Source organism: Chiloscyllium punctatum, chromosome 20 (assembly GCF_047496795.1).
Source record: "Chiloscyllium punctatum isolate Juve2018m chromosome 20, sChiPun1.3, whole genome shotgun sequence".
NCBI lineage: Eukaryota > Metazoa > Chordata > Chondrichthyes > Orectolobiformes > Hemiscylliidae > Chiloscyllium > Chiloscyllium punctatum.
The window spans coordinates 8,411,206-8,436,393 of record NC_092758.1 but is presented as its reverse complement, the minus strand read 5'-3'; the positions used below and the strand labels follow the sequence as shown (position 1 = coordinate 8,436,393).

General features: G+C 42.3%; 1 protein-coding gene across 2 annotated transcripts in view; it reads left to right on the top strand.

Moving 5' to 3' along the window:
• The window catches only part of LOC140491855 (protocadherin-10-like), a 248,386-nt gene that overhangs the window by 182,475 nt on the left and 40,723 nt on the right, over positions 1-25,188 (top strand). Inside the window, exon 2 of one of the 2 annotated variants that reach the window (XM_072590267.1) lies at positions 339-441. The exons of the other annotated variant lie outside the window; for it this stretch is intronic. Coding sequence (XP_072446368.1) covers positions 339-441 — 103 coding nt within the window. The remainder of the gene's footprint in view (positions 1-338; positions 442-25,188) is intronic. 2 annotated transcript variants of the gene reach the window in all.

Genomic DNA, 25,188 nt, shown 5'->3' with positions numbered 1-25,188 from the left:
GAGATTGCATCACCATGATGATCAGCTGCTTGGCAATAAGTGCCAATGCCAGAAATAACAACCTGCCACAACACTTGATATCATTTGTGGCAGAACTTATTTTGCACAGATTGATCTCTTCAGCCATTAGTAGATATCCCCTACATGAAGCTACCTTATCACCAAAGATTTACTGTACTTCTGTCAGCTCATATAGATGGAATGGGGTTGTTACTAGGAAGGTGTCATGGAATTGAGGGAGGGTGTAAGCAATGACTTGAATTTACATATGTGGATTATAATTTTGCAAATGATTTGATATAATTTTTATAACCTTGACAAGATTCTTTCATCAACAGGCAACATGCAATTTACACTGTCATGTGCTCAATGAAACCTCTCATAATGGAGGCAACCAACTACTGAAACAGAGACTCCAAATCTTTTCAACAAATTACTCAAGTAAGAACAATTAATATACCACAAATAGAAACTTAACCCATATTTCAAATTTTGCTAATGTATTCAATGCATACTTTAGCAATCAAATACAGTACTAAAGAAAAATTTGGAGCAAAATCCAGACTTATGTAGGGGAGTGAAAGTTATGAGTTGGTGAATTTGACACACAATGTACAACTTGTCCAATATTTCTTTCCAGTTGTATACATAAGAGGCAGCTATTTGTGCCATTGTTGAAGTTGAATTTTGCCACTGCTTGTTTATTACACGAAATGTGTTTTTGATTAAGAGCTAAACAGTGCCTAATGGGGGTAAAATGTGACTTGAGCTGTTGGTAATGTTTCAGTCGTTTGCTTAACCTCATGTCTAACGTTAGTATCTTAAGATTATATTGATATTAGTTGTTGTGGTTCTGTTCTCCGAGCTGGGAATTTGTGTTGCAGATGTTTCGTCCTCTGTCTAGGTGACATCCTCAGTGCTTGGGAGCCTCCTGTGAAGTGCTTCTGTGATGTTTCCTCATGCTCATGGGCCAGCATGAGCAAACCAATGTAGTGTACAAAATCCCATGCAAGGACTGCACAAAACACTACATAGGACAAATAGGAAGACAGCTAACAATCCGTATCCATGAACACCAACTAGCCATGAAGCAACATGACCAGCTATCCTTGGTAGCCACATACTCAGATGACAAGCAACATGAGTTCGACTGGGACAACACTACTATTATAGGACAAGCCAAACAGAGAACAGCCAGGGAATTCCTGGAGGTATGGCACTCATCCACAGATGCAATGAATCAGCACATCGACCTGGACCCAATATATTGGTCACTGCAGTGGACAGCTGGAACTGACAACCGGAAGCGGCAGATACAAATCACTATAAATGCCGGAGGAAAGATCACAGAAGCGCTTCACAGGAGGCTCCCAAGCACTGAGGATGTCACTTAGACAGGGGACGAAACATCTGCAACACAAATTCCCAGCTCGGCGAACAGAACCACAACAACGAGCACCTGAGCTACAAATCTTCTCCCAAACTTTGAATTGATATTAGTGGTACTGACAAGGAATTGGAGAATGTAAACCAGTAACTAATGTATTGTTATGAATCTTGCTTCCTCTTCAAGTCAAAATTACACCCTCCTCCTTCCTCTACCCCTTCATTCACCTCCACCATACATCTTTGAAGAAGGAAATAGCGGGGTCATCAAGCCTGTTGAGAAAAGAAACAATTCCTGTATAAAAATCTTTTCTTTTTCCCGATAAGAAATGGATGCTGGAAAAGATCAATTGGCTTTTGAGTATTTTCCACCATTCTACCTTAATTTCACCTTTCTGCACCATGTATCCCTTGACTCTCTCAATACACAAAAGCCTATCAACCTCTGTCTTGAATATACTCTATGTCTGGGGATCTGCAGTCCTCTAGGGTAGAGTATTCCAAATCTTCCACAAACCTTTGAGGTTGAAATTTCTTCTCATCTCAGTTCAAACTTGCTGAGCCCTTACTTTGGGATTGTGACCCTGTGTTCTGGATTATCCAACAAGCAGAAAGGTTTACTCAATTCTGTTCTTTCAAACCTCTTAAGAATTTTATATGATTCAATTCCTGCAGTTGTTTTTTTTTTGCTTTCCTTCCCATAACTTAACTTTCTTCACCACCCCTCCCCATTAACATGCCGGCATCATTTTGTTTTATCTTTTAAACTTTGTTTTTTTTGTGCATATTTGGCATTTACTTGAATTTTTTTTTGAAATAACCAAAAAACTAAATGTGGAAATATTTTATGATGTATCATTTTTCAAAATAACTATCGCAATTTCTATTGCACTTCTTGTCATATATTTGATATGGTGACTAAATACATTGGTAGTTTTATTTTGAAAGAGGACCCAATGGTCTTCGATTTATAGGTTGGATTTCAATTGTCTGGGACTGTCAGGGACTGTTTTCAACTTTATGTCCCTTTCAGCCTTCTTTAAGGCTCAGTTTGGGAATTCTTTGCCCTTTCATATCTGTGTCACATGTTAGTGCTAAGCTTGTTTATCGTGTTAGTTTATGACATTATTTGTAACTGAAGAATTCCAGGAAATGGAATTGATATTTGTGTCCTGTATTATGCTGGTACTGCAATTGTTTCTTTTGACTGTATTTTTCCATTTTATATGTAGAGTTTGTTAACTATGAATTTTCTCTTGATAATTATGCACACAGACCAAGACAAGTAGTGCTTTTAACTGCTGTTCGATTGTCTACCTCATGAAGAGATGACAGATGTTATGCAACAAGATGACAATATTAGAAAGGAATAAAGTGAGCATGAAGGAAATGCTTGCATTTCTATAGCACCTTTCATGAGCTATATCCTTTCAGGATATCCTAAAAAACTTCAAAAAACCTCTTTTTGAATCATAGTCACTCAATGTAATATAAAGTATGCATTGTTAAAAAGAAAAATGAAATTGAGTCTGTTAATTTTGCACTCATCAGGACCAAAACACAGCTATAAAAAGGGAAGAGCAACTTATCTTGCATGAGAAAAAGGTGCTAATTGGTTTGATTGTGGTTGACATGAAAAACTGTTAACTTGTCAATCTTAGTTCACTGATTAAATTCAAACCAGGCAAGGCCAAACTGATTGGTCAGGGCTATGCCACAAGGATACAGTAAGGAGTGTCTCTCTCTCTGTTGTCCTTCCCCCATTTAAAATATGTGGACATATTCATTTTGCCTACAAAGAACAAAACACTGTATGAGAATATATGTAGCTTTTAGCATGCTTAAAAGAATTGCAATGCGAACCCAACTCAAAATCTTAAACTGGTTTCCAGCAGAGTTTAGCACAGTCAGACTTATTTAGTAAATGTAGTCCAATAAAAGAATCATGTGTACAGTTTGTTTTGTAAGCATAAACTGGGGTTGACCATAGTCACCAAGCTGTTCACTGTAGGAGGTCAAAGGGATATGCTTTTGTTACAGTTCACTAATCACTGGAATGTATGCCTGGTGTACCTAGGTACAAACCATACAACCAGCCTGTGCTTACAAAACTTAAAACACAGTGTCAAAGATCAGATTCAGCATATAATTCTGTATATGCTAATAGTTATACTGGCAACCACTTTGCAGTTGTCAATTGTGCTTGTAGTGCAACATCCATGTACAGTAAAAAACTGCATATATTATTATTAATATTGTTTGCCCTTTCCAGTGGTATTCTTGCAGATGTCCTGATCAACATTCCTTCTAATTTTCTTTCCAACTGGCCTCTGAGGTCTGTTTCCAGAAGTCAATGTTGATTGCTGTGCATGGAATTTTGGAGGGGCTGTGCACATGTGCAGCTAAGCAACTTAGAGGGAACATTGGTCCTGATGAGGACACGATGAAAAGCATTGACACCATGTGTCCTTTTTCAATAATTTGTGCATTTGTTTTAAGCTTAATTACTGATTTTTGTACTGTTTGTCTCTAATTACAAAACCCACTATTTCATTAAAGTCAGTATTTATTTAGATAGGAAACAGTCTGGTCCTGGCAGTTTAGTTTATATGGTACATATGAAAAGATAGTGTATGTTGATTAATTGGACAACTGTTCAGAGCTAAGTTTATTTTATCCAGAATTTATCCAGCTATTTGACATTATTGGGAAATACTTTGTATTTTCCTTTCCATTCAGCAATTTCAGGTCAGGCTGCAGAGAACCTGGTTGCAGAAAACGCAAAGCTGCATAAACTCTCTCTCAGAAATATTTCTGAGGTCCAGTGACAGCTTCCATCTACTGAACCGGAGAAACATATCCACTTGCTCCACTATGCCGTGTTTCTGAATGAGAATGTCAAATTATTGTGAATTAGCATCAAATATGAAGGCAGTATTCTATTGCAGAAATATTCCTTTTTTTCTGGAACTGATTTGAGCCTGACCTAATCTCTTTTCCGTGCTGGGTAACAGAGAAATTTAATCATTTTTGACTGCAAGAGCTTTCTCTGCAGCACAATATGAAGTATAACAGGATTTTAGTTTTTGATAATAATGTAAGATGATCTCCCACATCATGGATGGGAAATCCAATGAGACCCACAGTGCTCCGCACTCAATACCCTCAATATCTGTCCTTATAGGTGGAGCTCTTAATGGCATTAGTGAAAATTAATCAGAATCAACCTCAACCAAAAGTTTAGTCATATTACAATAAAATAGCAGCAAACTATGCTCGATCTGCATTATGAACTATGCCCTCTCGAGATGTGTGGAACTTCTCACAAACATACATGATAGCCACATGCTGTTTTGTTCTATGTTTTCATATCTAGTATTAGCTGAGGGTTTACACCTTAGATTTGAATGATATTCACTGTCCTTCTTTCACTTGAACTGCTCCTAGTTATTTTTTAGAAGCATATACTTACAGAGTGCCAAGATTCCTTACATTGTATTATGACAGGTTTATATCCTTGCATATTTCCACTTCGAGTTTTTTTGAAGCTGCTGTCAGATGGCTCTGCTATTTTGCACTCTCTTTCATCAGCTCCCACGGGTTTTCTATATATTCTGCATTAGGAAGGTGCTCAACAGCTAAGGAAACCTCTCAACTCTCAATCTTGGTTCAAGGATTTGCCCCAGCCAATGCTGGCTTGTTCTTTTCTTACTGAAGACAACAACTGCTGGAGATCACAGTGGTCACAAAGCGTGGTGCTGGAAAAGCACAGCTGGTCATGCAGCATCCGAGGAGCAGGAGAGTTAATGTTTTGAGCATAAGCTGAAAATGTGTTGCTGGAAAAGCGCAGCAGGTCAGGCAGCATCCAAGGAGCAGGAGAATCGATGTTTCGGGCATGAGCCCTTCTTGAGAGGAATCATGAGCCTGAAGAAGCGCTTATGCCCGAAACATCGATTCTCCTGCTCCTTGGATGCTGCCTGACCTGCTGTGCTTTTCCAACAACACATTTTCAGCTCCGATCTCCAGCATCTGCAGCCCTCACTTTTTTCCATTTTGAGCATAAGGTCTGCTGCAGAGAAAGCTCCAGTATCTGCAGTCCCCACTTCCTCCCTGGAGATCACAGTGGGTCAGACAGCATTCATGGAGAGAGAGCAAGCTGACATTTTGTGTCCAGGTGACTCTTCTGAGATGAGGAGTCATTTATACTCAAAATGTTAGCTTGCTCTCTTTCCATGGATGCTGTCTGACCTACTGTGATCTCCAGCATTTGTTGTGTTCAGTACTGATTTCAACATCTGCAGTAATTTGTTCTTTTCCTATGTTGGAACAGTATAGTAGCACCTCTTTTATATGGGTTAAGATCTTTGAGATCCAGCACATTCTTAGTCAAATAGTTGACTTCTCTCTCTCACCAAGATGGAATTTACCTAGAGAATAGACTAGGTGAGTTTCTTTTACCTCTTTGAGGTTTCTTTCAAGTTTTTAATTTTAGACTTTCCCATATTTTACATGAAGGATGAATCACCGGTTTCATTGCTGAGTCTGGAGTGAAGTGATACTCAAAATTTTCAAAGCATTCGACTGCTTTGTCAAAAAAAGTAGGACCTGTTTGCACCAAATCTTCTTTGTATCTGATTGGAGAGAACATTCCAATAGGTGTACTCTCTTCAACCCTCAGTAGCCCCTCCTTCACCTCATGGTTCACTGAGATAATCTGAAGCCCTTCACAACTGCTTAGCCCCCTGTATGGGAGGGCCATCTGCTTCAGTGACATAGAACATGAAATTAATATATTTTCCTTTGAAGAGTCATAGAGTCATAGAGATGTACAGCATGGAAACAGATTCTTTGGTCCAATCTGTCCATGCCGAACAGATATCCCAACCCAATCTCTTCCCACCTGCCAGCACCTGACCCATACCCTTCCTATTCATATACCCATTCAAATACCTTTTAAATGTTGCAATTGTACTAGCCTTCACCACTTCCTCTGGCAGCTCATTCCATACACGTACCACCCTCTGTGTGAAAAAGTTGCCCCTTAGGCCTCTTTTCTATCATTCCCCTCTCACCCTAAATCTATGCCCTCTAGTTCTGGACTCCTACACCCTAGGGAAAAGACTTTATCTATTTATCCTATCCATGCTCCCCATAATTTCGTAAACCTCTATAAGGTCACCCCTCAGCCTCCGACACTCCAGGGAGAACAGCCCCGGCCTGTTCAGTCTCTCCCGATAGCTCAAATTCTCCAACCCTGGCAACATCCTTGTAAATCTTTTCTGAACCCTTTCAAGTTTCACAACATCTTTCCGATAGAAAGGAGACCAGAATTGCACGCAATATTCCAACAGTGGCCTAACCAATGTCCTGTTCAGTCGCAACATGACCTCCCACCTCCTGTACTCAATACTCTGACCAATAAAGGAAAGATTACCAGATGTCTTTTTTTCACTATCCTATCTACCTGCGACTCTATTTTCAGGGAGCTATGAACTTGCACTCCAAGGTCTCTTTGTTCAGCAACATTATTAGTCCTGCTATGATTTGCTTTCCCAAAATAGCAGCACCTCACATTTACCATCCTGACTGGTAATATCCTAACCAATGTCCTGTACAGCCACAACATGACCTCCCAACTCCACTACTTGCGACTCCACTTTCAAGGAGCCATGAATCTGCACTCCAAGGTCTCTTTGTTTGCAACACTCCCTAGGACCTTACCATTAAGAGTGTAAGTCCTATTAAGATTTGCATTCCCAAAATGCAGCACCTCGCATTTATCTGAATTCAACTCCATCTGCCATTCTCAGCCCATTGGCCTTTGTGTCCCTCTGATTCAGATTCTTAGCTATTGAATCCCAATTCCAACATATGCTTTTAACAGGGCATTGTTTGGTTTCAGAACAAGCTCCCTTGGATAATCACCTGCTTTCAAATTTATGGGAAAGATCTGTCATAGTCTGAATAGGATTTTATTTTGTTAGGTACCAGTCTTCACCTTAAGGTTTGTCGTTTTGGAATTATTTCTCATCTTCTTTCTGATCTGAATGATTTATTTCATGCAGTAATGCAGATTTTATGTAGTTCTCTGGTTTCTATCATAGTCTACCATATTTTCGCACTTAACAGCATCTTCCAGTACAAGGATGGTTTGTTTTATTTCCTACCTATTCACCCTTTGGTGATTTATCTGTCTTCTGTTTTTTGTACACATCCTTCTCCAGTATTAGCCTTCCAGGAAGAGTGTCCTGCAGTTGCATTGCAATGAAGCAATCTAGAAAGAGTGTCTTAAGTATTTCATCTAGATCCTCCTTTATTGTTTTATACTCCAGGGAATACAAACTTAATTTGTATAGCTTGGCATCCCATTTTGATATTCTTACTTGTGTATCATTATGGTTAGTTTATGATGCACCCCTTCCAAGCCCAATAGAATCTAAAACAGGGTTTAATGTTTTCAACAAGTTATATAGTGGTGGAAGTGTGTATAGGATGCAATGGAATACGGCTGTTGAATTCTAAAGTATGTTATACCTTGTTTCCTGGACTGATTTGGTGTCAGAATTGAATTTGTTTTCGCAGAAGAGAATGACAGAATTGTTTCTGCAAAGTAGGAGGTTATTTGGTCCATCATGTTCACATTGGCTCTCCAAATGACTCATGATTTAATGCAATGCAGTATGCTGTATTTAAGAATTGCTCACACCAGTGCATCCACACTTGTTAGTGATCAATGGATTTCAATGTGTTGTATCCACCAGCAAAAATGAATTCATGACCTGGAAGGCAATGAGTTAATATTTGAAGGGTGAGTACTGCAATATGGCATGGAAATAAATCATAGTTTGAAGTGTTGAAAGTATGCCACCTGGCACATGATTTCTTAGATTGCTTTGAAGTGTAATGAATGTACAAGTAAACAAGCACATTTTTATTAATAATAAAATATGAATCCATCTCAGCAGCATATCACTCCAAACACTATAGTATGTCCCATGTCACAAAACTTAAATGAGTAGCCTTATTAACACAGATGTTCTAAATTTTGGATTGAACCAAAATTAGACTTTGATTATAATTAATCTGTAGTGTGTATTTCACAATTTCCCTGCACATCTGCTCACTCGTATCATATCTTGATGTCGGCAATGGAAAGATAAAATAATTAAATTGGAGTTAGAAACATGCATCTTTTATCAAAGCTGTTCAAACCGGATGGGTAAAAACTACATAATCAAAGAAGTTCAGGTAATGATATATGAGTAATATGAGATGCAATGTGTTTTTACATATAGCATGTTGCCAAGAAATAATTACATGTATTTATATAGTGCTTTGAAGGTAGTAAAACAAACTAAGGTTCTTCACAGGATTGCTAATAAACAAAATTTGAACCTAAGCCACATAAGGGGCTAGTAGAAAAAAAAGCATCAACATCTCAGCCAAATAACCAAGTTTTAAATGCTTTTCAAAGGAGGAGAGAGAGTTGGAGAGTTTTGTGGAGGGAATTTAATAGCTTAGGGCATAGAAACTGAAGGCATGGCTTCTAATGGCAGAGTGATTAAAAATTGGATGTGCAAAAGGCCAGAAATTGAGGTGTTTCAGAGATCTTGGAGAAATGAGATTGTGAAATAAGGCTAAGAATTTTCAAACTAAGGCACTGACAAACCCAAAGCCAATGTAGGTCTGCAGGTTCAGGGATGGTAGCTGGACAGAATTTGTTATGAATTTGGATATGGCTAGCTGAGTTTTGGATGAACTTTGGTTGTAATTTACCTCTATAGTTCTCCATGTTGAGATTTTCATTGCTTCATATCTCTGGAGGCTGGAGACTAATGGTTAGAGATTGATCAACATGATTGGTTAACTACACCATTATTATTTTATCAAAAGACTGGTAAGATGGTAAATGTTGCACTCGATAAATTTTGGTTATTCTGCCCCTGACGTCTTCTATGTTCAAATGTAATAACAACGAATTTAACAGAACTTCCTTGCCAACTGAGTGAATAGATCCTAAGGCATCTGCTCACAATGTAAGCTCTAATATAGGACATTTCAAAACTTGTGTGATGATGGCTTCCCTGATTAAGTTGTCACTTGTATATCAGAAAAAAAAACCATGAAACGGTCTATAGCTACTACCCTTGGCACTGAAGTCTGCCTCAGATTCCTTGTGATGGGAAGGATGTCTCATAGATATTTTACAGGAAACGCAAGTGATTTTCTCCACTAACAAGATGTTGCCATCAAACTAAAAAGAATTTCTGCTTACCATCCAGCTGTGTGGTATATGAGTTTCACTGCCATTGTGATGGCAGGTCGGTGATTTGCAAGTTTCAGTGACTGGTGGTTCATAACAAACAAGATATTCCAATGACCATTCATTACAAGCAGCATCCTGATCATAACCAAACATCCCATGTTTGCAAGCCTCAAAACGCCATGTTAAATATTAGATGTGATTCTGCTACTGGGCAACAGTTATGAAATAATCTTGCCTATGCTCAATGGAAATCAATTTAATGTTATCAGTTGGTCTTGCAGTGTGGTACATCAGTATTAGCACACATCTTTTTAATTGGGAAGGAGGTCATGGAGACTGTCAATCTGTGCTGCATTCCCTGTGTCAACACCCTCTCCAGTCAGAATTCTCCCAGCCTAACCTGAGAACTACAATCAGCATTTAAATATTCCTATTGCATCTCCTTGCCAGTGATGGTCTAAACAATGAACACTCTCTCCTCATGCTATATACATTGGTGTTCATTTTCCAAGCAGTGTTTCTTACATCTTAGTGCTGATGAGTACAAGATGGAAAACTTTGACTTTTTGTCTTCTTTTAGAAAATATTACATTCTGTACTGCCTAACAATTATTGATCCAGCAAATTCTAGGAACGAATGAAATGATGCGTTAGTTTCATCTTATTGCTGAAATCTGACATTGCAATTGTGAACTTGATGCAGTGTTGAAAACATCTCATTTTCCTGTTCCTCAAAATCAATGGAATGGAAACTGTGATGCTGATTCAATGCTGCAGCATGAATTGAAATGTACCTCCATGTTCGGCAAAAGTCAGAGAGGTAAGAAGACAAATAGATTAATGCAGCTGCTTTTATTTTAAGAACAATGCAATAAAATGGGCAAATGGCCTTGATATTCCACAGACATTCTGGCCATCATCTACTATAAACATCGACCCCTTGTCATGGCAGATTGATGACTTCCTAGACATTTAGTGCATTCATTTCTATTTGTTTTCCTGCAATTTTGGCAAGAACCTGGTATAAGGGACCCACACAGTTCCCACCCGACCTGCTCCCTGCAACCCAATCAACATTACTTTCTTGGTGAAATTTCAGTGCCAAATCTAAACCTAACGTAATCACAAAATAATTTGGTTCTGTTAAACCTATCCAAAACTGCAAGCAGGGCTAATGACTCTCTTCAAAATTCTGTTGCCCTCTGTTAGTAGCCTGCAAACTAATGTTTGGGGGTTAAAGATGTTAAAACATGGTGAATGTTTTATATTATATGTTTTAACATTGACTGAACATCGACTTCTCCACCTCCTGATGCTGCCTGGCTTGCTGTGTTCTTCCAGCCTCTTGCCTGTCTACTTCTGAACATCTCGGAAAGCTCTTGGAACCCAGGCATCTGCTTAGCATTGAAGAAACCTCTGAGGATGAGTAGGACACAGCAAATGTCGCAGCCTTGACCCCACTACAGCCTGAAGAAGAAGATAAATTTCAGGCAAGACATGCCGAGGTCAAGAGACAGGCTATGGCCGACTGCATGATGCCAGTAACCGAGCCCAATAAGAGGAAGCAGCCCTAGTGCAAAAACACACCAGGCGAAGCTACAGAAAATAGAACGGGCATACATCTCAGGACGTAGAGGAAGTGGGTCTGTAGTAATTGGAACGAGGCCAGTCTAGTGAATCTCATAGAATATGAGTTCTCTGATTGGGGCTGTTAATCTGGTCCAATCAGAGGATCCTGTCTGACAGATATAATCAGGAGTATCAAGGGTTCTGCTCACTCAAGGAGCCAGCTCTCTGCTAGCTGAACCATAAGACCATAAGACATAGGAGTGGAAGTAAGGCCATTCGGCCCATCGAGTCCACTCCGCCATTCAATCATGGCTGATGCGCATTTCAGCTCCACTTGCCAGCGTTCTCCCCGTAGCCCTTAATTCCTCTAGACAACAAGAACCTATCAATCTCGGCCTTGAAGACATTTAGCGTCCCGGCTTCCACTGCACTCCGTGGCAATGAATTCCACAGGCCCACCACTCTCTGGCTGAAGAAATGTCTCCGCATTTCCGTTCTGAAATGACCCCCTCTAATTTTAAGGCTGTGTCCACGGGTCCTAGTCTCCTCGCCTAACAGAAACAATTTTCTAGCATCCACCTTTTCAAAGCCATGTATTATTTTGTACGTCTCTATTAGATCTCCCCTTAATCTTCTAAACTCCAACGAATACAATCCCAGTATCCTCAGCCGTTCCTCATATGCTAGATCTGTCATTCCAGGGATCATCCGTGTGAATCTCCGCTGGACACGTTCCAGTGCCAGTATGTCCTTCCTGAGGTGTGGGGACCAAAACTGGACACAGTACTCCAAATGGGGCCTAACCAGAGCTTTATGAAGTCTTAGTAGTACATCTCTGCTTTTATATTCCAACCCTCTTGAGATAAGAGACAACATTGCATTCGCTTTCTTAATCACAGACTCAACCTGCATGTTTACCTTTAGAGAATCCTCGACTAGCACTCCCAGATCCCTTTGTGCTTTGGCTTTATTAAGTTTCTCACCATTTAGAAAGTAGTCCATTCCTATATTCTTTTTGCCAAAGTGCAAGACCTCGCACTTGCTCACGTTAAATTCCATCAGCCATTTCCTGGACCACTCTCCCAACCTGTCTAGATCCTTCTGTAGCCTCCCCACTTCCTCAGTACGACCTGCCTGTCTACCTAACTTTGTATCATCGGCAAACTTCGCTAGAATGCCCCCGGTTCCCTCATCCAAATCATTAATATATAATGCGAACAGCTGTGGCCCCAGCACCGAACCCTGCGGGACACCGCTCGTCACCGGCTGCCATTCCGAAAAAGAACCTTTTATCCCAACTCTCTGCCTTCTGTTAGATAGCCAATCCTCAATCCATCCCAGCAGCTCACCTCGAACACCATGGGCCCTCACCTTGCTCAGCAGTCTCCCGTGTGGCACCTTATCAAAGGCCTTTTGAAAGTCCAGATAGACCACATCCACTGGGTTCCCCTGGTCTAACCTACTTGTTACCTCTTCAAAAAATTCCAACAGGCTTGTCAGGCATGACCTCCCTTTACTAAATCCATGTTGACTTGTTCTAATCAGACTCTGCTCTTCCAAGAATTTAGAAACCTCATCCTTAATGATGGATTCTAGAATTTTACCAACAACCATAGTAGTAACCCCCTTGTTCAAGAAAGGATCAAGGCAAAAGATGGAAAATTATAGGCCAATCAGCTTAACCTCGGTTGTTGGTAAAATTCTAGAATCCATCATTAAGGATGAGGTTTCTAAATTCTTGGAAGAGCAGAGTCTGATTAGAACAAGTCAACATGGATTTAGTAAAGGGAGGTCATGCCTGACAAACCTGTTGGAATTTTTTGAAGAGGTAACAAGTAGGTTAGACCAGGGGAACCCAGTGGATGTGGTCTATCTGGACTTTCAAAAGGCCTTTGATAAGGTGCCACACGGGAGACTGCTGAGCAAGGTGAGGGCCCATGGTGTTCGAGGTGAGCTGCTGGGATGGATTGAGGATTGGCTATCTAACAGAAGGCAGAGAGTTGGGATAAAAGGTTCTCTTTCAGAATGGCAGCCGGTGACGAGCGGTGTCCCGCAGGGTTCGGTGCTGGGGCCACAGCTGTTCGCATTATATATTAATGATTTGGATGAGGGAACCGGGGGCATTCTAGCGAAGTTTGCCGATGATACAAAGTTAGGTAGACAGGCAGGTAGTACTGAGGAAGTGGGGAGGCTACAGAAGGATCTAGACAGGTTGGGAGAGTGGTCCAGGAAATGGCTGATGGAATTTAACGTGAGCAAGTGCGAGGTCTTGCACTTTGGCAAAAAGAATATAGGAATGGACTACTTTCTAAACGGTGAGAAACTTAATAAAGCCAAAGCACAAAGGGATCTGGGAGTGCTAGTCGAGGATTCTCTAAAGGTAAACATGCAGGTTGAGTCTGTGATTAAGAAAGCGAATGCAATGTTGTCTCTTATCTCAAGAGGGTTGGAATATAAAAGCAGAGATGTACTACTAAGACTTTATAAAGCTCTGGTTAGGCCCCATTTGGAGTACTGTGTCCAGTTTTGGTCCCCACACCTCAGGAAGGACATACTGGCACTGGAACGTGTCCAGCGGAGATTCACACGGATGATCCCTGGAATGACAGATCTAGCATATGAGGAACGGCTGAGGATACTGGGATTGTATTCGTTGGAGTTTAGAAGATTAAGGGGAGATCTAATAGAGACGTACAAAATAATACATGGCTTTGAAAAGGTGGATGCTAGAAAATTGTTTCTGTTAGGCGAGGAGACTAGGACCCGTGGACACAGCCTTAGAATTAGAGGGGGTCATTTCAGAACGGAAATGCGGAGACATTTCTTCAGCCAGAGAGTGGTGGGCCTGTGGAATTCATTGCCACGGAGTGCAGTGGAAGCCGGGACGCTAAATGTCTTCAAGGCCGAGATTGATAGGTTCTTGTTGTCTAGAGGAATTAAGGGCTACGGGGAGAACGCTGGCAAGTGGAGCTGAAATGCGGGGAGAACGCTGGCAAGTGGAGCTGAAATGCGCATCAGCCATGATTGAATGGCGGAGTGGACTCGATGGGCCGAATGGCCTTACTTCCACTCCTATGTCTTATGGTCTTATGGTCTAACCGAGGTTAAGCTGATTGGCCTATAATTTTCCATCTTTTGCCTTGATCCTTTCTTGAACAAGGGGGTTACTACAGCCATCTTCCAATCATCCGGGATCTTTCCTGACTCCAGTGACTCTTGAAAGATCTCAAACAATGCCTCTGCTATTTCCTCAGCAACCTCTCTCAGAACTCTAGGGTGTATCCCATCGGGGCCAGGAGATTTATCAATTTTAAGACTTTTTAACTTTTCTAGCACTATCTCTTTCGTAATGGCAACCATACTCAACTCAGCCCCGTGACACCCTTTAATTTTTGGGATATTACTCATGTCTTCCACTGTGAAAACTGACGCAAAGTACTTGTTAAGTTCTCCTGCTATTTCCTTATCTCCCATCACTAGGCTCCCTGCATCAGTTTGAAGTGGCCCAATGTCTACTTTTGCCTGTCGTTTGTTTCTTATGTACTGAAAGAAACTTTTACTATTATTTCTAATATTACTGGCTAGCCTACCTTCATATTTGATCCTCTCATTTCTTATTACACTCTTTGTTATCCTCTGTTTGCTTTTGTATCCTTCCCAATCTTCTGATTTCCCACTGTTCTTAGCCACTTTATAGGATCTCTCTTTTTCTTTAATACATTTCCTGACTTCCTTTGTCAGCCAAGGTTGTCTAATCCCTCCCCGGTTAATCTTTCTTTTCTTGGGAATGAACCTCTGTACAGTGTCCTCAATTATACCTACAAACTCCTGCCATTTTTGCTCTAGTGTCTTCCCGGTTAGCCTCTGCTTCCAGTCTATTTTAGTCAGTTCCTCTCTCATGCCCTCATAATTACCTTTACCAGTGTCAAGTACCATGTACATGTCATTAAAGGGTGACTTGGTGATGGGATACCAGCCTTCATGGAGTTATTTCAAGCCCCAGTGCAATTTCTCAACAGATTTTACACTGTTTCACTTCCATTATTTTTGTACCTAAGATGGTGCCATGTGGAGCAACATTATAATTGTTTCACTGTGCTCCTGATCTTCTGTACTTGTCTACACACGATAATAAATCCAATTCTAGTTTTCTGTGAGCACCATTTCTCCACAGTATTGTGATATTGGGTATGTGCCAACAGTAGAAGTACTCACAAATCAAGACTATCTGAGATCCCCGTTGCTAGCACCACATTTTAACACTAGCTTTTCAGCAGGCCAGCACTATCAGTCAAGAGTTGTCCTTAAAGTAGCAACATCTCATGGTATACTCTGGAGATGTTCAACTGAGGCTTATTGTTTACCACTGTCAATACAAGAAGCATTTTCCCTTACTTGTTCAAACCCACCCATAATGCTAACTTTATATGCCCTGTCAGCTGTCTGCTAACTCACTCAGGATACCTCACCACCTTTCCTGCACCAAAACTAACAGTTGAGCCAGATACTTCCATCTGAATTAAAGCCCAACCATTTGTCTTTGGAAAATATTCCATAGGGTGGACAGAGACAAGATAGGTCATGCAGTTCCTGACATCCATCACCTCACCTCCACGAGAAGAGATTCCTTGCCCTAATGATGGCTCATGTGGTGATGATGAGAGCTCCATATCCAACCTAGGATTAGATGTCCAGTCCTGTGCTGCTGTGCCATCACTGCCACTGTGATATGTTCTTAACATGCCCAAGCCTCTACCCTCATTTGGAATTCATTCTCTCTGTTGTCTTCTGCAGGCAACAATGTGATCCATAAGGCAATAAGATGTAGGAGGAGAAGTAGACTATTCAATGAATTGGATCTGCTCCACTATTCAAAGATGTCATGGCTGATCTGATAATCCCCAACCCCACTTTCCAACCTTTTCCCTGTAACTCCTGATTCCCTTACTGATTAAAAATCTGTCTATGTAAGCATTTACTCAATGTATCCAGCCTCTACAGCTCTGTGCAGTAAGGAATTCCACAGATTCACTATCCTCTGGCAGCAGAGTAGGGTTGTATGTTGACAGTATATTGTTGAATTCCTGTGAATAGAATCTGTTTATTTGTATTGATGTTTCAGGCATAAGATTCCTGATGAAGGCCGTATGCCCGAAACATTGATTCTCCTGCTCCGCGGATGCTGCCTGACCTGCTATTTTCCTGTACCACATTCTCAACACTTGGTTTCCAGTGCACTATCTCAGTGAAGTGTTACAAAGTTTGAGGGCTGTTATTGAGATTGAATTTTGAAGCAAAGACAATGAGGATTTAGGTGTATTAGTAGTCAATAATAAAGATGACAAAAACAGATGTTGTACTGCAGATGGCAATGGTAATTGCAAAAGATTTCCTGGACATGGCAGCGTTATTTCTGAATGTGTTAAGCGAACTGTCAAAACTCAGGTTGTTTAAATTGGCAGGTAAACTGGAGGTAACATTGTTTGACAGAGCTAGGAAGGCAGAGATAATTAAGATACCAGCACAGCCTTTGTATTTAGTAAAAATACTTGAAAAACCAGATATTACACGTAGTGACAAATCAGAATCTGGCAATATTGAGTTGAAGCAGTTTGAGCATGAGTAAAAGATTGAAAAAAGCTGGAAAAGAAGAAGCAGGAAAGGGAAATGGAATTCCAAAGAGCAGTAAAAGACAAAGAAAGGTAAATGACAATGAAAATACTAAAATTAAAATTGCAATATAGAAGACAAGAGAGAGACAAAGAGAGGAAGCATGGTTCCAGGCTTAAAATGATGCACTTGAAACAGAAGACTTCAGATACCAATGTAGGTTCTGATAGGGGAGAATCTATGACATATCCAAAAGTCCGGTAAGGAAATGTTTAATTTTGCACAGGCCCTACCAAATTTGAGAAAAAAAAATGTGGAGTCATACTGTATGCCATTTGAGAAAATAACAGTGCAAATGAATTGGCCAAACAGAAACTGAACATTACTCACATAGATTACTTTGACAGGTAAGGAACAGAAAAATTATGCTTTATCAGAGGAAGTTTCTCAGGATTAAAACACTAAAAAAAAAATTTGGCTGCATATGAATTAGAGACCAAGGTATATAGGCAAATGTTCCAGAATTTAACAAAACAGCCTGGCCAAACTTGCATTGAGTTTGGAATGGTTAGGCAAAGTCATTTTGACCGATGGATAAAAGTGTTAGGAACTGGAACTACATATGAAACTCTTAAAGAAATTGTTGTCGTAGAGCAATTTAAAATCTCACCACCCTTGTGGAGAGTCAAATAGCTGCAATTGCTAGGCAAGGAGCAATAATGGCTGACGATTCATAAAAGCTGATTAATGTAAACTAAACATAAACTGTCATAAATTTGAAAGACATAGAAGATTGGTTATAAAGCGATAGGAAGAGTGAAAAGATAGCAAGAAAAAGGTAAAGAATGGAGAGCTGGGAATGCCCCAAGGTCTGCTTCTCAGATCAGAAGGAACCAGAAGGTGAGTGTGGAGGTGAAAATCAGAAGCTTAAGTATTCTATTGTAACAAAGTGGATCATATCTGTTTAGAATGTTGAAAGTTGCGAGGGAAACCCATGGGACTTTTGAAGGTCATAAAAATAATTCCAAGAGGGTAACTCAAAAAGAGAATGCCACAGGCTAAATTGTAGCTTTAGCTACAACTATAGAAATCAGAAATAAATACTGCTGTGAGTTCAGAAGAGGTAAGTGGGGTAGATGAGAATAACGAAGGGTGTTTTCTTTAAAGGGATGGTAATACCTCTTTCTTAAAGTTAAGGATCCACGTTCCATAAACATACTAAGGATTGGTCACTCAAACTCCTTTCTGAGGAAGAATTTAGGTTTCCTTCTATAGAGTTCATTGCAAGCCAAAGCTTTTGTTAAGTAAGATGGGTAGAGATTATACCAGTTTCATTGTACAGATTGCAGTTGGAATGTAACTTGTTCCCCGGATGAGTGGTACTCACGCCAGTTAAGAAATTGCCTTTGGATGGAATTAATTTTCCCCTGGGAATGATTTAACAAGACTAAAATTTATAGCTTTGCCTATAATCACAGAATGTCCAACTGAGGCTACAGAGATGGAATGGTTAGAAGAATAGGTTCTGGACATTGTTCCCATCATGCACAATGACTGGAGAAATGGCGAAACAAAGTCCATTACTCGAGGTCACAGCAAACAGCAAGCAGCTAAAACTCTATTTAAGATTTGAGGATAATTCAAGGGAAGCATTTGGTATGTCTTTATTAACTGAGGCTCAGGAAGCAGATCCAGAATTAAATAATTTGGCACAAACAGCTCATGTTGAAGCTAAGGCTGAAGGATATCCAAAGTGCAATTGCAAAAATGAAATATGCTAATAGAATTGCAGATGAAGAAAAGAGAGTTATATACCAAATAGTGGTACCAACCAAATATCATGAGGAGATATTAAGGGTAGCACATGAAATTCCGATAGCAGGCTATGATTTGGAGATGCCGGTGTTGGACAGGAGTGTACAAAGTTAAAAATCACACACCAGGTTATAGTCCAACAGGTTTATTTGGAAGCACTAGCTTTTAGAGTGCTGCTCCTTCATCAGGTGGTTGTGGAGTATAAGATTGTAAGACACAGAATTTATAGCAAAAGTTTACAGGGTGATATTACAACATTATATATAGAAAAAGACCTGGATTGTTTGTTGAATCTCTCATCTTTTAGAATGAACATGTTGGTTTAGTTCTTTCATATGTAAATCACAGAACTTTTTAAAAGTTACATTCTCAAGTGAACTTTAACAATTGGTGTCATGTCAGTCCAGATAATGCAGTGAAGGTGTGAGCTGCCCTGTGTGAGACTGTCTGTGCCACAATGTTCAGACTGATTCTAATCTAAAAAACAGATTTACAGACTCTTATGCAGATTCATGCAGTTTTTGAGCAAAATAAAATGTAATTCTGCAAGTACAAATTCATCCCACAAACTTATATGTGTGTTGTGTGTAGTGCAGTGGGGTCACCTGCAGTGTGACATGAACTCAAGGTCCCATTTGAGGCCGTCCCCATTGTTACTGAACTTGGATATCAGCCTCTGCTTGGCCACTTTGTGTTGTTGCCTGTCCTGAAGTCCATCTCGGAGGACAGTCACCCAAAGGTCCAAGGTTGAATGTTCCAGATCACTGAAGTGTTCTCCAACTGGGAGGGAACACTCCTATTTGTTGATTATTGTGCGAAGATCATTCATCTGTTGCTTTAGTCTCTGCTCATACTGGATTAGTGGTGCTGGAAGAGCACAGCAGTTCAGGCAGCATCCAACGAGCAGCGAAATCAACGTTTCGGGCAAAAGCCCTTCATCAGGAATAAAGGCAGTGAGCCTGAAGCATGGAGAGATAAGCTAGAGGAGGGTGGGGGTGGGGAGAGAGTAGCATAGAGTACAATGGGTGAGTGGGGGAGGAGCTGAAGGTGATAGGTCAAGGAGGAGAGGGTGGAGTGGATAGGTGGAAAAGAAGATAGGCAGGTTGGACAAGTCAAGGAGACAGTAACTGAGCTAGAAGTTTGAAACTCGGATGAGGTGGGGGAAGGGGAAATGAGGAAGCTGTTGAAGTCCACATTGATGCCCTGGGGTTGAAGTGTTCCGAGGCGGAAGATGAGGCGTTCTTTCTCCAGGCGTCTGGTGGTGAGGGAGCGGCGGTGAAGGAGGCCCAGGACCTCCATGTCCTCGGCAGAGTGGGAGGGGGAGTTGAAATGTTGGGCCACGGGGCGGTTTGGTTGATTGGTGCGGGTGTCTCGGAGATGTTCCCTAAAGCGCTCTGCTAGGAGGCGCCCAGTCTCCCCAATGTAGAGGAGACCACATCGGGAGCAATGGATACAATAAATGATATTAGTGGATGTGCAGGTGAAACTTTGATGGATGTGGAAGGCTCCTTTAGGGCCTTGGATAGAGGTGAGGGAGGAGGTGAGGGCACAGGTTTTACAGTTCCTGCGGTGGCAGGGGAAAGTGCCAGAATGGGAGGGTGGGTCATAGGGGGGGTGTGAACCTGACCAGGTAGTCACGGAGGGAACGGTCTTTGCGGAAGGTGGAAAGGGGTGGGGAGGGAAATATATCCCTGGTGGTGGGGTCTGTTTGGAGGTGGCGGAAATGTCGGCGGATGATTTGGTTGATGCGAAGGTTTGTAGGGTGGAAGGTGAGCACCAGGGGCGTTCTGTCCTTGTTATGGTTGGAGGGGTGGGGTCTGAGGGCGGAGGTGCGGGATGTGGACGAGATGTGTTGGAGGGCATCTTTAACCACATGGGAAGGGAAATTGCGGTCTCTAAAGAAGGAGGCCATCTGGTGTGTCCTATGGTGGAACTGGTCCTCCTGGGAGCAGATACGGCGGAGGCGGAGAAATTGGGAATACGGGATGGCATTTTTGCAAGAGATAGGGTGGGAAGAGGTGTAATCCAGGTAGCTATGGGAGTCAGTGGGTGAACATCTCCGAGACACCCGCACCAATCAACCAAACCGCCCCGTGGCCCAACATTTCAACTCCCCCTCCCACTCTGCCGAGGACATGGAGGTCCTGGGCCTCCTTCACCACCGCTCCCTCACCACCAGACGCCTGGAGGAAGAATGCCTCATCTTCTGCCTCGGAACACTTCAACCCCAGGGCATCAATGTGGACTTCAACAGCTTCCTCATTTCCCCTTCCCCCACCTCATCCTAGTTTCAAACTTCCAGCTCAGTTACTGTCTCCTTGACTTGTCCGACCTGCCCATCTTCTTTTCCACCTATCCACTCCACCCTCTCCTCCTTGACCTATCACCTTCAGCTCCTCCCCCACTCACCCATTGTACTCTATGCTACTCACTCCCCACCCCCACCCTCCTCTAGCTTATCTCTCCATGCTTCAGGCTCACTGCCTTTATTCCTGATGAAGGGCTTTTGCCCGAAACGTTGATTTCGCTGCTCGTTGGATGCTGCCTGAACTGCTGTGCTCTTCCAGCACCACTAATCCAGTATTTGGTTTTCAGCATCTGCAGTCATTGTTTTTACCTTAGTCTCTGCTCAGTCTAGCTAATGTACCAAGCCTCAGGGCATCCTTGCCTGCAGTGTTTGAGATGGATAACTTTGGCTGAGTCGCATGAGTACCTGCCATGTACATGATGGGTGATGTCGCCACGTATAATGATGGTATCCGTGTCAATACTCTGACACGTCGTGCAGTATCTACTGTGATATTTTGTACGGTGTGGTCCTGAAAGCCAGGCCGTTTGCTTTGAACAATGACCTGTTTTGAGGCTTCGTGGTTGTTTAAAATGAGAAGTGAAGGCATGGGGAAAGTCTCGACGAGATGCTCATCCTCATTGATAATGTGCTGCAGGCTTGAAGAACATGGTGTAGTGTTTTGGCTCCTGGGAAGTACTGGACAACGAAGGGTACACTGTCAGTTGCAGCTGGTGTCTGTCTCTGGAGGAGGTCATTACAGTTCCTCACAGTGGCATGTCAGAACTAGCGGTCGATGAGTTGAGCATTGTAACCCTTTTTTATGAGGGCATCCTTGAGTACTTCCACATTCCTCCTCATCTGAATGAATCCGATGTATGCATAGGGCTTGTCCATAGGGGATGGCTGTTTTAATATGCTTTGGGTGGAAGCTGGACAAGTGTAGCATCGTGAGGTTATAGAACATAGAACATAGAAAAATACAGCGCAGTACAGGCCCTTCAGCCCTCGATGTTGCGCCGACCGAAGCCTACCTAACCTACACTAGCCCAATAGCCTCCATATGCTTGTCCAATGCCCGCTTAAATGACCATAAAGAGGGAGAGTCCACCACTGCTACTGGCAGGGCATTCCATGAACTCACAACCCGCTGAGTAAAAAATATACCCCTAACATCTGTCCTATATCTACCACCCCTTAATTTAAAGCTGTGTCCCCTAGTAACAGCTGACTCCATACGCAGAAAAAGGTTCTCACTGTCAACCCTATCTAAACCCCTAATCATCTTGTACATCTCTATCAAATCTCCCCTAAACCTTCTTTTCTCCAATGAGAAAAGTCCCACGTGCCTCAGCCTTTCCTCATACGATCTTCCTACCATGCCAGGCAACATCCTGGTAAACCTCCTCTGCACTCGTTCCAATGCCTCCACATCCTTTCTATAGTATGGCGACCAAAACTGCACACAATACTCCAGATGAGGCTGCACCAGATTCTTATACAACTGCAACATGACCTCAGGACTCTGGAACTCAATTCCTCTACCAATAAAGCCCAGTACACCATATGCCTTCTTCACAGCACTATTTACCTGGGTGGCAACTTTCAAAGATCTGTGTACATGGACACCAAGATCCCTCTGCTCATTCACACTACCAAGTAGTCTACCATTAGCCCAGTAATCCATCTTCTTGTTACTCCTACCAAAGTGAATGACTTCACACTTAGCTACATTGAATTCCATTTGCCACCTTACTGCCCAGCTCTGTATCACGCTGTAACCTGCCACATCCTTCTTCGCTGTCCACAACTCCACCGACTTTCGTGTCATCCGCAAACTTGCTCACCCAGCCTTCAAGCCCCTCCTCCAGGTCATTTATAAAAATGACAAACAGCAATGGTCCCAAAACAGATCCTTGTGGAACACTGCTAGTAACTGCGCTCCAAGATGAACCTATACCATCAACTACTACCTTCTGTCTCCTTCCAGCCAGCCAATTCCTAATCCGAACCTCTAATGCACCCTCAATGCCATACCTCCGTAGTTTTTGCATTAGCCTGCCATGGGGTACCTTATCGAATGCCTTGCTAAAATCCATATACACCACATCTACTGCTTTACCCTCGTCCACTTCCTTGGTCACCTTCTCAAAGAAATCAATAAGGTTTGCGTGGCACAACCTGCCCTTCACAAAACCATGCTGACTATCCTTGATCACATTATTCCTATCCAGATGTTTATCAATCCTATCCCTTACAATTCTCTCTAAGACTTTGCCCACAACAGAAGTGAGACTCAATGGCCTATAGTTACTCGGGCTATCCCTGCTCCCCTTCTTGAACAAGGGGACGACATTCGCTATCCTCCAGTCTTCTGGCACTATTCCCGTAGACAGCGACGACATAAAAATCAAGGCCAATGGCTCCGCTATCTCCTCCCTAGCTTCCCAGAGGATCCTAGGATAAATGCCATCAGGCCCAGGGGACTTATCTATTTTCATCCTTTCCAGTATTCCCCAGACCTCTTCCCTACGTACCTCAAGGCCATCCATTCTAATCACTTGTGACTCAATATTCACATCAGCAACAGTGTCCTGTTCCTGAGTGAATACTGATGAAAAGTATTGATTTAGTGTCTCACCAATCTCCTCCGCCTCCACACACAACTTCCCACTACTATCCTTGACTGGACCGATACCTACCCTAGTCATTCTTTTATTCCTGACATACCTATAGAAAGCCTTTGGGTTTTCCCTAATCCTACCAACTAAGGACTTTTCATGTCCCCTTCTCGCTGCTCTTAGCTCTCTCTTTAGATCCTTCCTGGCTACCTTATAACTCTCAATTGCCCCAACTGAACCTTCACGCCTCATCTTTACATAGGCCGCCCTCTTCCCTTTCACAAGGGATTCCAATTCCTTATTAAACCACGGCTCCCTCACAAGACCCTTTATTCCCTGCCTGACTGGTACATACTTATCAAGGACACCCATTAGCTGTTCCTTGAACAATCTCCACATATCATTTGTGTTCTTCCCTTGAAGCCTATTTTTCCAATCCACGCATCCTAAGTCATGCCTCACCGCATCATAATTTCCCTGCCCCCAGCTATAACTGTTGCCCTGCAGTGCACACTTATCCCTCTCCATCACTAGAGTAAAAGTTACCGAGTTGTGGTCACTGCCCCCAAAGTGCTCACCTACCTCCAAGTCTAACACCTGGCCTGGTTCATTACCTAGAACCAAATCCAGTTTCGCCTCACCTCTTGTTGGCCTGTCTACATATTGTGTCAGGAAGCCCTCCTGCACACATTGGACAAACACCGACCCATCTAACGAACTCGAGCTATAGCTCTCCCACTGGGAAGTTAAAGTCCCCCATAACAACCACCCTGCTACTTTCACTCTTCTCCTGAATCATCCTCGCAATACTTTCCTCTACTTCTCTCGGACTATTAGGAGGCCTGTAGAAAACTCCGAACAGGGTGACCTCACCTTTCCTATTTCTAACCTCCGCCCACACTACCTCAGACGGCAAGTCTTCCTCCATCACCCTTTCTACTGCTGTAATACTATCCTTGACAAGCAATGCCACACCTCCCCCTCTTTTACCCCCATCTCTGACCCTACTAAAACATTTAAACCCTGGAACCTGCAACAGTCATTCCTGTCCCTGTTCTACCCACGTCTCTGTAATGGCCACAACATCGAAGTCCCAGGTACCAACCCATGCTGCAAGCTCACCTACCTTATTTCTTATACTTCTGGCATTGAAGTATACACACTTCAAGCCACCTACCTGTTTGCAGGCACCCTCCTTCGAGATCGATGCCATGTTCCTAACCTCCCTACACTCAAGGTCCTGTACCCTAAAGCTACAGTCCAGGTTCCCATGCCCCTGCAGAGTTAGTTTAAACCCTCCCAAAGAGCACTAGCAAACCTCCCCCCAAGGATACTGGTGCCCCTCAGGTTCAAGTGTAGACCATCCTTTTTATAGAGGTCCCACCTTCCCCAGAAAGAACCCCAGTTGTCCAGAAACCGGAATCCCTCCCTCCTGCACCATCCCTGTAGCCACGCATTTAACTCTTCTCTCTCCCTATTCCTCGACTCTCTATCACGTGGCACATGTAACAAACCAGAGACAACGACTCTTTTCGTTCTAGCTCTGAGCTTCCAACCTAGCTCCCTGAAAGCCTGTCTAACATCCTCACCCCTCTTCCTACCTATGTCGTTGGTGCCAACGTGGACCATGATCT